At 38.9% G+C, this 15,905-nt stretch overlaps 4 protein-coding genes across 4 annotated transcripts; 2 read left to right on the forward strand and 2 right to left on the reverse strand.

Annotated features, from left to right (window-relative positions):
* Positions 1-284: 284 nt before the first annotated feature.
* Positions 285-1,258, forward strand: LOC135088226 (tubulin polyglutamylase complex subunit 2). Its single transcript, XM_063983106.1, has one exon. The coding sequence runs from the start codon at positions 351-353 to the stop codon at positions 1,107-1,109; it is 759 nt and encodes a 252-aa protein (XP_063839176.1). The 5' UTR covers positions 285-350; the 3' UTR covers positions 1,110-1,258.
* A 174-nt stretch (positions 1,259-1,432) lies between these two features.
* LOC135088126 (uncharacterized) lies at positions 1,433-15,439 on the forward strand. Its single transcript, XM_063983008.1, has 8 exons — positions 1,433-1,517; positions 1,968-2,506; positions 3,392-3,513; positions 4,952-5,379; positions 8,253-8,325; positions 12,419-12,708; positions 14,433-14,480; positions 14,601-15,439. The coding sequence occupies exons 1-8, from the start codon at positions 1,506-1,508 to the stop codon at positions 15,378-15,380; spliced, it is 2,292 nt and encodes a 763-aa protein (XP_063839078.1). The 5' UTR covers positions 1,433-1,505; the 3' UTR covers positions 15,381-15,439.
* On the reverse strand, positions 4,559-6,106 carry LOC135087607 (cuticle protein 21-like). Its single transcript, XM_063982345.1, has 2 exons — positions 6,011-6,106; positions 4,559-5,343 (listed from the first exon to the last, which is right to left on the reverse strand). The coding sequence occupies exons 1-2, from the start codon at positions 6,020-6,022 to the stop codon at positions 4,690-4,692; spliced, it is 666 nt and encodes a 221-aa protein (XP_063838415.1). The 5' UTR covers positions 6,023-6,106; the 3' UTR covers positions 4,559-4,689.
* LOC135087614 (larval/pupal rigid cuticle protein 66-like) lies at positions 11,983-13,151 on the reverse strand. The gene is made up of 2 exons (XM_063982352.1): positions 13,125-13,151; positions 11,983-12,759 (listed from the first exon to the last, which is right to left on the reverse strand). Exons 1-2 carry the CDS (start codon positions 13,134-13,136, stop codon positions 12,244-12,246), a joined length of 528 nt encoding a protein of 175 aa, XP_063838422.1. The 5' UTR covers positions 13,137-13,151; the 3' UTR covers positions 11,983-12,243.
* Positions 15,440-15,905: the final 466 nt, after the last annotated feature.

Raw genomic sequence — 15,905 nt, forward strand, 5'->3', positions numbered from 1 at the left:
TTTGCTTCATGGGGGTCCGAATACAAATAGATTGGTAATGTAGATAGTATTGTTATTTCATTTTTATTAAAATCATGAAAACAAAAGTTTCTTTGTAATTACCGTACCAAAAAAAAAGTTTTTTTCAAAATGAGAAATAGGTAAGCCCTTTTGAAGTCTCTCATCAAATGTGATAAAAAGTGAAAAAACCTCTTTGAAAATAACATTACAGTGCACAGGCAACATTATCCAAACATGACGCAACTGCATAGCAACTGTCTCCTATGACAACCGTTTGTCTTATTACGAAATCACTCGCAATTTTGTAAAATCCCTAAACTTATATTTTATAAATAGTCAAAATTTCCGCAATGAGTTTCTGTGTGGATTTAGTGTCTGAGGATTCCTTTTACGAGAACATAACGTTGGGTGTGACGAAGCTCCTAGAGTCGGATCCAAGGATTTGTAATGTGAATGTTGAGAGAAGGCCTCCCTGCGATCGCGTGGCCCTCTCAACTTGGGAACAAAGGCACTCCGCGATGCTCCCTGATGACCTTAGGAACTTCTACGCTTCAAGCGACGGCTTCCAGCTGACATGGCACTACAAGTACTCAGCAGACGAGGTACTGCCAGTGGGATCTATCAAAGTCAACGCGCTAAACGAGCTGTGCTTGTCACCGGCTCTGAAAGATTTGCTCGACTTCTCTTTGACAAGGCAACACGCTGGTCCCAGACCCGTTCTGAATACTAAAAGTAAGGTCTTTGAGCTGGACAGCTGCAGAACCATCGGAAAAGTATGCTTGGTCTACACTGGAGGCTCCTGGTCAGTGTGGCTTGCGACTAGAGAAGGCGCATGGGGCTGGTTGGCTGATTCCTTTACTCATTACTTCAGAATGGCCCTAGTACACCTTGGTCTACCTGGATGGCAAGCAGCGTTTGCCAATCTACCCCTCATCCCCTGGGCTGAGCAGTTATTCCTGCTTCTAGCACCACATTTGCTCGAAAAGCCAGGAACAGAACCAAACTTGATTGCCGTTTCAAGCGAAACAGGACTCAACCACATTGACCCAAATATCTTCAAAACTTCGGTCCGTCACCATAAGAATACGACTCGGCCAGCTAATCAATAGTTCTTATCACCATAGTGTACAATACAATTAATTAAATCAACAATACAAGTTATGGCAGGAATTTCTTCGCTAAACGGAACCATGGTTATGGAGCATGATAATAAATGGCGAACCAGTTTCCCATTAGTCTTTTGACAACGCCTCTACAATACCTGGTAAGTTGCTTTTATATTATTTACCTTCTGATATAGCGTTAGGGTTCAGAATTATGTGCGTAGATCAGATAGGGTTGTATGTAGAGTCGGTTTATTGCAGATTACAATGCTGAACCATTTTCAAGTTCGTCAAGTGACCGCTAAGACTTTAATATCAATCGCGCGGGACGTTGCTATATAAACGCGGCTTCCTTCATGCCATACATTCATTCTTTGGGTGGATTAACTCAAGTATAACGAAATGGCTGCTAAGGTAGGCGACAATTTGTGTGAAGAGATGTTCGACAATTTATTGAAAGAATATTTTTTCAAAGTTAAATGTTTATTATTTGTCAATTTTTTTTAATAACTAATGATTCTACATAATTTACATTAAATAAATTACAAAATAGAGTTACCTTTTTAGAGCCCACAAGTAATTTATGGTTCTAAATGTGTGATTTTTAAAGTGGTTTAAATTTTTATTCTAAAAATAAAACACATTCAGTTTCTATCGATATAAATCGATAATGAATAATTTCAAATTTCATTTGTTGTATTTGAATAATATCGTGCCATGTTTTATTAAAAACATTGCAGCCATTGTTTAAATTCATACCTCATGAGCATTGAGTGATAGAGGGCATTTAGATGTCTAGATAAATTCGTGTTTTAATTATTATGGATGAATGCGGATAATTCATTTTCTCTGTGGTTGTTCCAGTTTGTCGTAGTGCTCGCCGCGTTGGTGGCCGCGTGCCAGGCGTCCGTGGTGCCCCTTGCGCGAGCAGACGCCGACTACACCAGCTTCGCGTACGACGTGGCCGACCCCAACACCGGCGACTACAAGAGCCAGGTGGAGACGCGCGTCGGCGGCACCGTGGCCGGCCAGTACTCGCTGCTGGACGCCGACGGCACCAAGCGCACCGTGGACTACACCGCCGACGACGTCAACGGCTTCAACGCCGTCGTGCGTAAAGACCCCGCCGTGGTTGCTGCCCCAGTGGTCGCTGCTGCCCCTGCCGTGGTTGCCTCCGCCCCTGTGGTTGCCTCCGCCCCTGCCGTCGTCGCCGCGCGCACCGTAGCTTCTCCCGCTGTCTACGCCGCCGCTCCCTCCGTCTACGCCGCTCCCTCCGTCTACGCTGCTCCCTCCGTTTACGCTGCTTCTGCTCCCTCCGTCTACGCTGCTTCTTCTCCCGTAGTCGCCGCTCCCTCTTTCTACTCCGCTCCCCTCTCCTACGCCCAAGCCCCTGTCACCTACTGGTAAATTAACGCCAACGCAAGCTCCGGCCATGTTCCATATTTTATTGTAAATATTATGTATTTATAAATTTCTTTTGTAAAATAAAAGTGAAACTACCGTATTTTGTTGTTTTAAAGTCTTCAAATCAATAGCACACGTTGACACATTGTCAATTAGTGGTCTACAACTCATTGTAAGTACCCTCGATCAAATATGGTGTTGCACCACAAAAGGCAATGAACATGATGATAAATTACATGCTTTGACACCTCCTATTTTTTTCATTGAAACAAGTAGATATCGAATAGAGCATTATTGATAGAGTTGTGCTCTACATCTAGCCATTTGTTAAACGAAGATATTTAGCAAGACTTTACCTAGTCTAGAATTATTATCAACTAGCTGACCCGGCGAACTTCGTACCGCCTTAGCGTAGAGATTTTCTTTATATTTTTTTCCGTAAAAACCTTGTACAGAGTATTAGAAAACTACAAAAAAAAATCAGCCAAATCGGTCAAGCCGTTTTCATGTTATGTCGTGAAATGTCGTTAAATGTCTACTTGAACTTAAGACGTGCCTATGTATAGTGGAGTTTAGGACATACCTATTGACAAAATAGTTATGTAAAATTCTCGAAAAATTAAATAAGTCGTCTAGAAGAGATCACTCTCTAGCGATAAGACCGTGTACATTGACCGTATAGTGTTACATATACATTCTATCTCAGTCGTTTTAGCCAAAAAATAATAGTACTATATTTTATAGAGTTAATAGCAAAATATTCATATCACAAACGTTTAAATTACAAATTAATTAAATTTAATGGTTTCAAGTATTAAAGATTATGTATTCAAATTACCTTCAACAATATCAAACTATTTTGACTGCCAAATCATTCGTCCCAGCGGATGTAACCACAATCCTGACGAGGGTATAAAAACGTTCAAGGACTATTTAAATGGCACCGCAATGAGGCTGTGCATAAATATGGACTATTTTGAGCAGCAGGATATTATTATGTCTGTCGGTAAGATACCTATTTGTATATTCAATGATCTACTATTATAGCAATACACTTCACACCTGGTAGGGCAAAAAAAATAATCGAGACATGTATAGGCTCCTTAAGAGCATTTGACGATTTGTAAGTACTAATTTAATTAGTCTAAACAAATAAAGATAATTTTGATTTTGATTAGTCTCCCTCGACGATTCATTCTCCAATATTCTATTTTAAGGACTGGTAAGTAAACTTTCCATGTCAATCAATTAGCAGAAAATAAAATCTCGACTCTTTTTCGCAGTAATGGCTAATGGTATTTGGGACATGTACAAGTGTCCTGGAAACGGCCTAAATACTGAATAAAAGCTTTTTGATTTTGAGCTTTCGCAGTACTTTACTAATATTTATTTGTTCCACTGCTGAGCAAAAGCCTCTCCTCTACTATTTTAGAATAATAACGTAACGAATTGTACTTTAAATGCACTAAAAATATAATATCGTTATAATTAATCGTACAGAAACTCAAATAAGCTCTCTCACTAACATTAGGTAGTTGAAGAAGTAGCGAATCCAAGTTATCGAATTTACTGTGTCTAATCATCGCGGGTATCGTACATCAAAATTTAATATGGCATAAAGTCATTATTGTTTTGTTCCTAATATATGTAGTCAAGGTCTAGTGTAATAGGCCTAATTAAATACGTTTAAGATCATCAAAACTTCAATAAACAATTATTGTTTATTGGACTACATGGTTATAAGAGTTAATAGTAGTTAAGTGTTTAGATTTGGCACATAACTTAAATCTGGAGAACTTATGATACGAGGTAATAATTATTGGTCATTGATTTTCCTAGTAGTTGTAGTAGAGTAGGTTCTAGTTCAATGTTATGCCTTCATTATTTCTTCATTCTATAAATGGCAATGCTAACAAGATCACTTGTGTTTGTGGGTGTAAAATGTATCCGCCTATAGCAACTACGACCAATATTATTGAGTTGCATTCCATATTTACCATAGAATGAAAGGTAATGTGTTAATCCTAAGGGCATTCAATAAAAGTAAGATGTACAATATTTTAAGTGACTTTATTGTATTACATACTGTCTGTACAAACAAGTAACAATTACCTATTTACAATTCGAAGATCGGAACACTTATGGTATGTCGCTAAAGCCTTGAGGCAAGGCTATCGGAGGTTTACCAGTATGAGACGGGGGCGGCGGAGTAGGTGGAGTAGGCGGCGTAAGGAGAGGCTACACGAGCGGAGTAGACCGCTGGGGCTGCGACCGTGTTGTAGTTGTAGACTGGGGCAGAGTACACCGCTGGGGCGGCGACGGTGCGGGCGTATACAGCAGGGGCGGCGACCGCGCGGGCAGCGACAACGGGAGCGGAGGCTGCGTAGACCGCGGGAGCAGCGACGCTGTGAGCGGCGTAGACTGAGGGCACGGACGCGGCGTAGACGGCGGGAGAAGCTACGGTGCGCGCGGCGACGACGGCAGGGGCGGAGGCGACCACGGGAGCGGAGGCAACCACAGGCGCGGAAGCAACCACGGCAGGGGCAGCAGCGACCACCGGGGCAGCAACCACAGCGGGGTCTTTACGCACGACGGCGTTGAAGCCGTTGACGTCGTCGGCGGTGTAGTCCACGGTGCGCTTGGTGCCGTCGGCGTCCAGCAGCGAGTACTGGCCGGCCACGGTGCCGCCGACGCGCGTCTCCACCTGGCTCTTGTAGTCGCCGGTGTTGGGGTCGGCCACGTCGTACGCGAAGCTGGTGTAGTCGGCGTCTGCTCGCGCAAGGGGCACCACGGACGCCTGGCACGCGGCCACCAACGCGGCGAGCACTACGACAAACTGGAACAACAAAAAGACATATTAACTAATTGTAGAGTACTTACAAATTGCCCATTTGATATCTAAAGGTACGCAGAAAATTTTTGCCCGTGACGGTCAAAGATTTATTTGCTAACTGGAAAAATTTTCAGTGCCTCATATCGTAGGCTATCGTAGCGTATGTAAAAATTTCCAGCGCGGAGGGTAATTGTCCTGAAGTCCTGATGCACGTAAATTACCTACTTGAATCAAACTTTAATTTATCTAACAAAATTATCTAGTAAATAATTATTCAAGTACTAGGTATAAAGATTAGGCGAACTTTGATAGTTTTGAAATTATTTTTGTTTTGTTTTTCTCTAGGTATTTAATTTTTAATTTATTGTCTAAATATGTTTCAGTTTACACGTAGGTATATGGCAAAATATTCAACAAAAAATTGTAAATGTTAAGTTGATTCACAAATGTTATCATTTATTTTCTTTAGAACCTTTAAAGCTTTTATTTTCATAATATTGAAAACACTTTAATTAACTTGAGTTTACTCGGCAAAAATTATGGAGCTTTGAATAAATTCTAGCAAAAATAAAAAAAATATTTCGCAAATTAAAAAATCCAACATTAACACAAAACGAGCGCACTATTTTAAATTAAATTCACTTTTCACAAATCACAAAAATAAAATCACCTTAGCGGCCATTGTGAGGGACTAGAAGTATCTCGGGAAATGAGTACGGATAGACGAAGCCGGGAGTTTATATATGGAGTTGCGTACGCGCAGGCGTGGCCGGTTGATCTTTACGCGTCAAAGCATACGGACGCGGACGCAAGGCCGTTCGATGATCTAAAGAAAGAGCTCGCGTGTGACAGGCAATTAGGTATGAAGCGTTATGGGAAATTTGTATAAGTAGGTACATTCAGTTCATTTAAACTTTAACGTCTTGGGAGTTCTTTCTGCCTTTGGAAGAAATGTCGTCTGGAGTCCATGTTACAACAAAATATTTTGTCTGCAGTCCATGTAACACGGATGTGATTCGGGTTTAAGGGGATGCCTCTAAAATTCGTTGTGAGACTTTCCTCGTAATCACAAACTTTATTTTGCCAAACAAAATTTGTAGATAAGTAGAATTTAGTCAAATTAAGACCTGGGACCTCGATCTCTCTAAACAACACAAAAATAACGTCTGGAGCTTAAAATTGAGGTAGAGAGACTCTACACGTGCTTACTTTCCAGTAAAATAAATAAATAAATAAAAAATCGTTTATTGCTTGCTTTACAAAAAAGGAATTCCAAAAAAAACTTATATTAAAAAGGTGGAAGCAACTGGAGGTGGCTCAGCTTGTAGCAGTAGAAGCTACGAAAGCCGCCTACGGTTATCAGCTTACCGCACGGAAAAAATAAATGACTACAAACCAATAGAATGATAAACAAGGTTACTTACTTCCGCATATTAGTAGTGGATTAAGTTTTTGGATTTAAACTGTGAAGCAGGAATATCTAATCTCGTAGGAAATCAATAGGTTCAGAATGTTTCTTAATAAGTAAGATGGCTCTTACAGAAAATTTTATACTTACGTACTTTTAGTGTCAGAACAAGAGAAAAGTAAAGAAATTGTATTGTAGAGTCGATTAATTCATAGCATTTCGAAGTCATCAATTATCTCCACACAAATTACGAATGACAGCATGATTGTTGGCTATCTTTTGAAGTATTACTTACCTTATTCACCAGTTATTTGTATTTCTGTCTTTTACATTGAATAAAACAAAGTAAGAAAATGATAATTGAGCTGTTTCAATTATCAGAACAATTACTTGCCTCCAAATTAAGAAGAGCTTTTTTTCATGCACTTCCAGTAAATAATATAAATATTGACGTTGCTTTATGCAGAACTCGAACCTGTAACTTCTAGCTTGTAGTCAAGAGATACTACTGTGTCTGTTAGCTTAAGCATAGGCGCAGACCACCGACTTTTAGTTGGCCGATAGTTGGGTCAGGCTGTTGATCAGTATGGAGATGTATGAGGGTGCGCACATTACACCGATTTGGTATCAGCCGATTCTTCATACAAATTAGAATCGGGTTCAACTATCGGCAAACTAAAAGATAAAAAATGCCACTATCTGTGGCTTGCGTTTAATCTTCTTCTTTTCGTGTCGACAACAAACCTACACAGTGTCACAGTCTACACAGTGACTGTGCGTTTAATATAGTCACGCTGCTGATTGCGTGCGAGTAGCCCGCGTAATGGGATAGGTAAACTCATGACGAATGAAATAATGAAATGTGGGCAGCCCGCATGCGGACTAGATCCGCACTATTGCCAAAATCCGCATCGCAGAAAAAAGGCACTAAGTTACAAGTTTATGTTAATTGCCATGTACCATGATGTGTCCTCACTATATTTTATCAAAATTGTTAACCTGTGTTACTTATGGCTGCCGCGACAGAAGCACAGCTTAGTGCAGCAGCCGCTAGATAAACAGACTGTAAAATTTTTGTTGACAAATAAAATACTTTTTTTTTCTTTTTATTAAACGGATCATTTTGACCTGAATCATAAACTTAATATTATTATTGCTTATGCCAATGCAATGTGGGTATTCTTATTTTTAATTTTTTCTCAACTACCCGCATCTGTCTAATTATTTTACTCCGCAATTATGCTTTCTACACTAGTCTACGAACTGACGTGGTTCACTGCGGACACCGTCGCGCCGCATCGGGGTCACCGCTTCTTTTTTCTGGAACCTTTTATCGTAGAAGTCCAGATCGCTGTGTGTGCCTGAACTGTTCAGCCAACGCTGAGAACTGAAATATTGTGGAGTGTATTTTGTGAAGTGCGTTTTATATTTTATGTGTGAACCACGCTGCCTTGATTGACGGAGTCGAGGCTGGTCCTTCATCATCTTCCATCTTCGAGGGCAGATAAGAGATTGGGAACCACGGTTCACGCCCCTGAAACTGCTGGTGCACCAGCACCACCAGGATTGCAGACCAGGTGAGTGTTTCTTCCCTTTCTTTCGCCCGTATTCACAAACATTACTATGAAGTCTCACAGTGCGCGTGGACGTACAGGATGACGCATGATCATGAACCAATCAGAGAGCTCTATTCAACGCTGTGTGTTCGATTTTTTGCTTCACTTAATCAAGTATCTTTTGTGAATACGGGCGTTTATCTCTTTTCTGAATCATAAGTAAAATTACCGTGAGTAGAACGAATCTTCCGATATTATTGCTTGTACAATAAAAGACAAGCAAAATTATTATGGCGGTTGGCCCCCTCCATCAAAATAACTGTCTCATTTTTGGTCGAAAATTTTCAAAAAACCTTTAAAATATCTTACAAATTGAATTTGTCTTTTATGAAGCTTTAAAATTGGTCTCCGTGAAGGCGTATTCATGCTAAAAGGTTGGCTGTTAAAGAAATAAATGATCAAACTTGTTATAAGAATTATTTATTGCATTTGCGTGAGTGTTTTTTGTCATAGGTTTACATATCCGTTTTTACTGATGTTTGTGAAGTAAAAGCACAGAAGTGTAATTTCGGCGTTTTGTTTCATATATTTTTATAGTGTTTTAATCCGATATGATATTATGTAATTAAATATCTGAAAAATTTGGAATAATATTGCCTTTGTGGCGTTTTTTATAGGTTTTCGGGTTCAACATCAACTAGGTAGCATTACATCAGAGAATTATTGCAAAATGCATGTAAGTTCATCAATTTGTCTTTTGTAAGTACCTAACTTCTTCTCAGCACTTGCCATATGTTTGTCTCGAAGCGCTGGTAGGGCCCAAAAGATAAGGAGACATGTAAAGTGCCCCATAAGGGCTACCTTTTCTTTTTTTATTATTTTCTATTGACGTTCATAAGTGCCACTTGTGGTCTAAACTGAATAAATATTTTTGATTTTGATTTTTTGATTTTGATTTTAACTTAGTTATGGTATGTGCATAATTATCCTGATGGTGTAACTTTCTAAAAGAGAGTGGGTTCTATGTTTTTCTCGTTCGCCATGTTTATAGGACAATGAGTAGTTAATACCCGTTTTTGGCAAACAATACAATCAGCATTCATCTCGACGCGTGCTGGCTAGTTTGTATGATATATCCTTATTTGTAATGCTCAGTACATTTCGAATGTTGGGTTCCGTTATGCTATCTGTAAGAAAGATCAACATTTAACTATTAAGCTTATCATAACTTTGACTTGATGAAGCTAAAGTTGAAGGCTTGGCCAAAAACTTTTTTCAAAATTAGTTACTTATCATAGTGAAATTACAAGATACTAACTAGGTATGTTTACTTTTTACATTTAGGTATAACAAAAGCTACAGCATATTATTGAGAAAAAGAAATAAATGATGTTGGGGAAATTATTTGTAAAACAATAAAATATTTAATTTCTTCTATCGTAAATGGCACAATAATATCTACAGAATTTCATAAACTTTCATAATGTAAGCATATTGGAATTTGATAGAAAGCGAGATATTTGGGAGTAAAATCTCATATTTATGATAGTTTATTACTAAATATTACCTGATATACGAAGAGATATTGTTCCATATCAACAAAATTAATTACATTTTAAGACTAATGATAATGGATTACACGATATCAGTCATAATTTGCTGTTTAAGTTCATTCATAATTCCATGCAAGCCTGACAGTTGCTCAATGCTCTTAGTCATACGATTCTGGAATAATTAAATGCGTCAGATCATGCCAATTTATTGTCAAGGACCGTAACTTAGGAATTTCTATAAGGACATAACCGCTTGTACCGGATTTAATTTAATTGCTGACATACACCGCGATAATACGTGATAACATTTTCAACTGTTAAGGCGACATAATTTATCAAAAGCTCAACTGAGATTTTTTTTACAATTTCTGAGAATCCGTTCTTCATATCCACTGCATTCGATAAGCTACCAAAGGTGTGATTAAATTCAACATAATTATAACAAAAATTGGTGCTTTCAGTTAAAAAGTTCTTAAGTAGATTATTTAAACTAACAGTTTTTTAACTGGCAATAGGTATTCGTAGCTAAATAAGTAGATACATATTATTTTAATGTGTAATACTCAGACATAAAATAAATTATCCAACTTATTTCCGACCGCAAATATTTTTGCAACTTTGTAGTCGTTCCACAAAAATTATGTTTTGGCAGTTCACCAAACTAGTAAAGTATAACTACTATTCATGAAGATAAATTACATAAAACTAGATGTTTATCGGGTTATGCATCGCACTGCTCCACATTCAAGCCTCAAGGTGATCTTGAATAACTGCAAATGATGGTTAGTGGATTTGAATTTGAATTTTACTTTCTTGCATTCGAAGAATAAGGTTGAAGCTGATAGATGCATTTGCAGCTGCAGAAATATTGTAACTTTAAAAAATAATATGAACTACATTTAAAATGATGATAAGATTAGCAAAAGCTTACATTTTGATTGCATATTTTTAAAGCATATTATTTTAGTCGGCGAATATTTAAAAATTAACGTAAATACAGAGAAATCGTAACAAGAAAAAGTTTATTTTAAAAAGGTATTACCTAAATTAGCTCTAGTAACTCCCGAAACCATTACATAGGTGGTCGCATGAGACCACGGTAATATTGATTTCGATTCGCTGGTAAGGGCTAGAAGTTAATGGATTGATTTCAGGGATTTTAAAACGTGTTTCACAGTAAACGATCTTCTGATATTTTTTAACCAAAGTCGTTTAAATTTTTACGACACCGGAATATTATTTTTTACAGTTAATAATTGAGTATATTAACAAAATAATTATTACCTAAGGAACTATTTGCACCATATAACGCAGTTTCGTATAGTTTGCGCATTTTTTGTGCCTTTAGAACTGGTCAGACAGGAAATTATTTCATTTATTCATTAAAATGGAAGTTTGCAATTAAATAGCGTATCTATGATCTAAATCATGATTAGCTTTAAATATCAGTTAGAACTATGACAAATAAGTAAAATAATTTGGTTTAGTTTTTTTGGATGCTCCAAGTATTTTATGCTATTTATAGCAATAAATTAAAACATTAAAATTAACCTTTATTGCTTAATTGGTTTACATTCCAATAAAATAAGTCACAACTAGTTCGTATCACTTAACATTTGACGTACCTACTTCGTGATACTTATTATCCTGAATTGTTCAAAACTGTACTTAAGACAAATATTTTTAGTAGGTAAGCTGTGTATTTTGGTAGGTACTAATTTAAGTAACAACGCAATGAGTAGCGCGTTTAAAAGTGCAGCCTTTACCCACTTTGGTAGATAACCTGTGTTTTACTGAACTTTGTCATTTACACTGCGTATTCATTATCAAACGAAATTACTAGCTATAGCAAACAGTAGGCGTCCGCTCCTACGCACGTAAGTGCTGTGACTCATTTAATTGTATGGTCTTGTTATAAATACTTCATCTACTTTGTATTTGCGTCAATAGAGATTGAAGCGTTAATCCATCGGTACTATTGTGAAATATTCGTTGTTGATTTTTAGATAGTTTTTTTTTAGAATTAGAATTAGAATTTCTTTATTGCGGTAAATGTGGTACAAAGTAGTGATAAACAATGAATGTCCGTTTCACACATCTAACCAACGACAATGAAATGAAATGCTTTTTCGATGTGAACATTTTGTTTTATTTACAATTGTACCAAAAGAGAATTCACAATTGAAAAATCAGAAAGATAAAAGTTATGAGGATATTCATAAGTTATTACAAAGAATCTAGTTGATAGAGTAGTTAAAATAGGCAGAAAAAAATAGACAGATAGTAGAAAAGTTTAACGTTAGGTACAGAAACGGAGAATAATATATCATTTTCGTTTGTCCATTAACTTCAGCCAAATTCAGTCTTTTGAAAATTTATTTACCTATCATCCCAAGCCGGCGCCGTAGCCGATGTTTGAGCCGTAGGCGTAGCCAGAGAGTCCACCGTAAGCACCATGTGCCAGGGGAGACGCGTAGTTGTTGTAAGAGTGGGCTCCGTACGCGAGAGGAGAGGCACCGTAGCCGTGGTTGTAGGCGAGAGATGAGCCGTAGCCGTTGTAGCCGGCACCGTAGCCGCTGTAGCCAGCGCCGTAGCCGCCATAGCCGGCGTAGCCTACAGGCGATGCGTAGCCGAGAGCACGACCGTACGACGCGGGATGTTGAGCCAGTCCATCTTTACGGACGACTGCGTTGAATCCGGTGTGAGGGTCGGCTTGGTAGTCCACAATGCGTTTGGTTCCATCGGACTCCAGGAGCGAGTACTGGCCGACCACGTGGTTGCCGACTCGGGTCTCGTGCTGGTCTTTTACGTCACCAGTGTGGGGGTCGTTGACACCGTAGGAGAAGCTCGAGTAGTCAGAGCTTGAGGCGGTCGCTACCGCAAAGAGTGCGAACAATGCGATCTGAAAAAAAAAACGATTGTTTCTTATAATGCACATAATTATAACAATGACAAGAGACTCCACTGTGTAGCTTGAAGGGCTCTCGTCTGGAGTGATAACTAATATCTCCACTGTCTGCAGATATTCTAGTAAACATCTCATGCTGACCTATATTTTATTATTCTTTAAATTTTCTTAGATGTATTTGATTACAGTATTTAAATATCGATTTATGTTCATTACAAGGTGCTAAGTTATGGCCAAATTTACTTTTATCTTCTTCAAATATTTTTTAATTGGACAACCAAACACACAATAAAATTAAAACTAATGAAGGGTCTAATTAACCGCGTAAACTGAAGATGATGTAATTAAACAATAGTTACCTTTGAGAACATTTTTTGTTTGCTGTTTACACTGCAACTGATGTATGTACTGTTATGTACCGTGTTTATATACTGGCCTAATTGAAGACACACATTATGATGCAACTGAAGAACTGCAGGAAACTAGAAAGATAACGTGAACTTCACTTGCGGAAGCCTTCATCCTTAACACATTAATTAAAATGATCTATGATAATGAGCTCAATGTTTAGTGAGTTAGACTCGAAATTGTAATTGCATAAGACTAGCCACTTTGTAGAGAAACCTTAGGCTCTGTCTAAAGTATTCCACGGATAAAATGCTTCATCATCATCATCATCTCAGCCACAGGACGTCCACTGCTGAACATAGGCCTCCCCCAATGCTTTCCATGTTACCCGGTTAGTAGCGGCCTGCGTCCAGCGCTTTCCTGCTACCTTTATGATGTCGTCGGTCCATCTTGTGGGTGGACATCCCACGCTGCGTTTTCCGGTACGCGGCCTCCACTCCAGAACCTTGCTGCCCCATCGGCCGTCAGTTCTGCGTACTATGTGCCCTGCCCATTGCCACTTCGGCTTGCTAATCCGTCGGGCTATGTCAGCGACTTTAGTTCGTTTACGGATCTCCTCATTTCATTAATAATATAATATTATCCAATACTCTCCAATGTAGAGTGTACCTCAGGTAATTTTATTGCCCTTTCTCTATACTAAAGTATTTCACAGATAAATTAATGCTAAATTATATTATCCAGTACTCAATCAAAGGCTCTCTCTAAAACTTATCAAATATTCACTTTCAAACTGAGTTAAAGTTTGTTTCACAGTATGCGATAGTTACATACGAATATGATTCTATCTAACGAGTAAATATATGGTTGCTGATTACCAGTGAATCTGTCTGCCAAATATATTCAAGACCTGCTGTGCAACCAAAATTTAAGTTCAAAACTATGGAATGAATACTAGCAGATAATATGCTTTGCGCACAACAATCAATTTTGATTTATTAGTCACAATATAAAGTACTTTCAATGAAACTCCATTAGCATTGTATACTACATACGAGTATATCCATGCATTTCAATTAATTACAAACACTTTATTACCTCTAGATAAGGCATACTTTTAATTGTAGAGCTTTGTATTACACATGTTAACGAGGCTATTAACCGCTCTTAGGCTCATTTTCAGCCTAATGATTCGAAACAACTGAGTAAAGTTACAAAATATCCATGTAGTGCAAGAGATGATTTCGTTTTTTGACCCCCAAAACTACAATCCGTGTGAATATAAATATCCAAAATCTTGGGGTTAAATCATTCTCAAGCCAGATCCGAGCAAGAGCACAAGAACCATCACAACAATGGCCGCAAAGGTAATATAACACGCGAATATTTTCATGCAACGCTTGGCAACATTACCGCAAGTGTATTGTGAGTGCTAAGTTTCGGTTAATTAAGACGTACATAAACCTAATTAGATTCTGTTTCCACAGTTTATCGTTCTTGCTGCATTAGTGGCGGCTGCGAGTGCCGGGGGCGTCAACGGAGGACCCGGGGCTGGCGATGACTTCAGTTTCTCATACGGAGTCAAAGATCCCAACACCGGAGACGTGAAGGATCAGCATGAGAAACGCGTCGGCGGTAGCGTCGTCGGAAAATACTCTCTCTTAGAATCCGATGGTACCAAGCGTGTTGTGGAATACACCGCTGACCCTCACTCTGGATTCAACGCTGTCGTCCGCAAGGAAGGTCTCGCCACCCATCCTCCGTCCCCCCTGCAGCCCGGTGCTCGCGCTTTAGCTGGACCCGCTGGATACGCTCCTGGATCTCCTCTAGCCCACCCTGGATACGCTCACCCTGGAGCGTATGGTCCTCACGCCAATCCTTTGGCTTACGGAGGCCTTGCTAACCCTCTGGCGTACGGACCCCACGCCAACCCTCTCGCGTTCGGAGCCGCAAACCCGTTGGCCTACGGAGCCCATGGTCGTGGATATGCTGGTGCTCTCGCTAACCCCTTGGCTGCTGGTGCTTACGGTGGACTTGCCGGTCCCTTGGCCCATGGAGCGTACCCTGGCCATGCTGGCTATGGCGCATTCGGTGCAGCTGGCTACGGTGCTCCTGGAGCGTACGGGGCATACGGACCCCACGCCGCGTTTGGACATCATGGTGCTCTAGGGCCTCTGGCTGGTCCCCTGGGTCATGGCCCATTGGCTGGACCTCTAGCCCATGGCGCCCTTGCCCCCAACGGTCTCGCTCATGGTGCTCGCTGGTAGTTATCTATTTATTTATTTGTTATCGACTTCAAACGACGACTGTGTTTTTTTGTAACAAAATAAAAAAAAAATCAAATTCGATTCTATGCATTTATTATTTGATTTAACACTTCTTGGAAAATTCCTTACCACCCATGGAGTTCCAATCGTTCAAAATTTATAAAAGAGTGCAGTAGTCATACAGTGATTTTTGATAGTACAATTTTAGACTAAGTAGATCATTTAAATAACAGTTTTGAAATTTTACTTCTACCATTAACTTATTTTTATAAACTTCTCTTTCTTCGTTTTTTTTTTGAGTCAATTCGCTGAATGATAGCAAACTGAAAAAATCTAGAGCAAACAAATTCATCAAAAACAACAATGCCTATAATTAAGTAATTGTTGCTACACTACATGAAAATCCAGTTTTAAATGTTTCTGAATTTATTAATTGCATTTTTATCTTGTTATTGATTTGCTGATTATGATTTTAATTTGATTTGTTAAATTGTAAAAAATATATCAGCGTTTATTTGTCTATTA

The sequence above is a fragment of the Ostrinia nubilalis genome, chromosome 3 (assembly GCF_963855985.1).
Source record: "Ostrinia nubilalis chromosome 3, ilOstNubi1.1, whole genome shotgun sequence".
Classification (NCBI taxonomy): domain Eukaryota; kingdom Metazoa; phylum Arthropoda; class Insecta; order Lepidoptera; family Crambidae; genus Ostrinia; species Ostrinia nubilalis.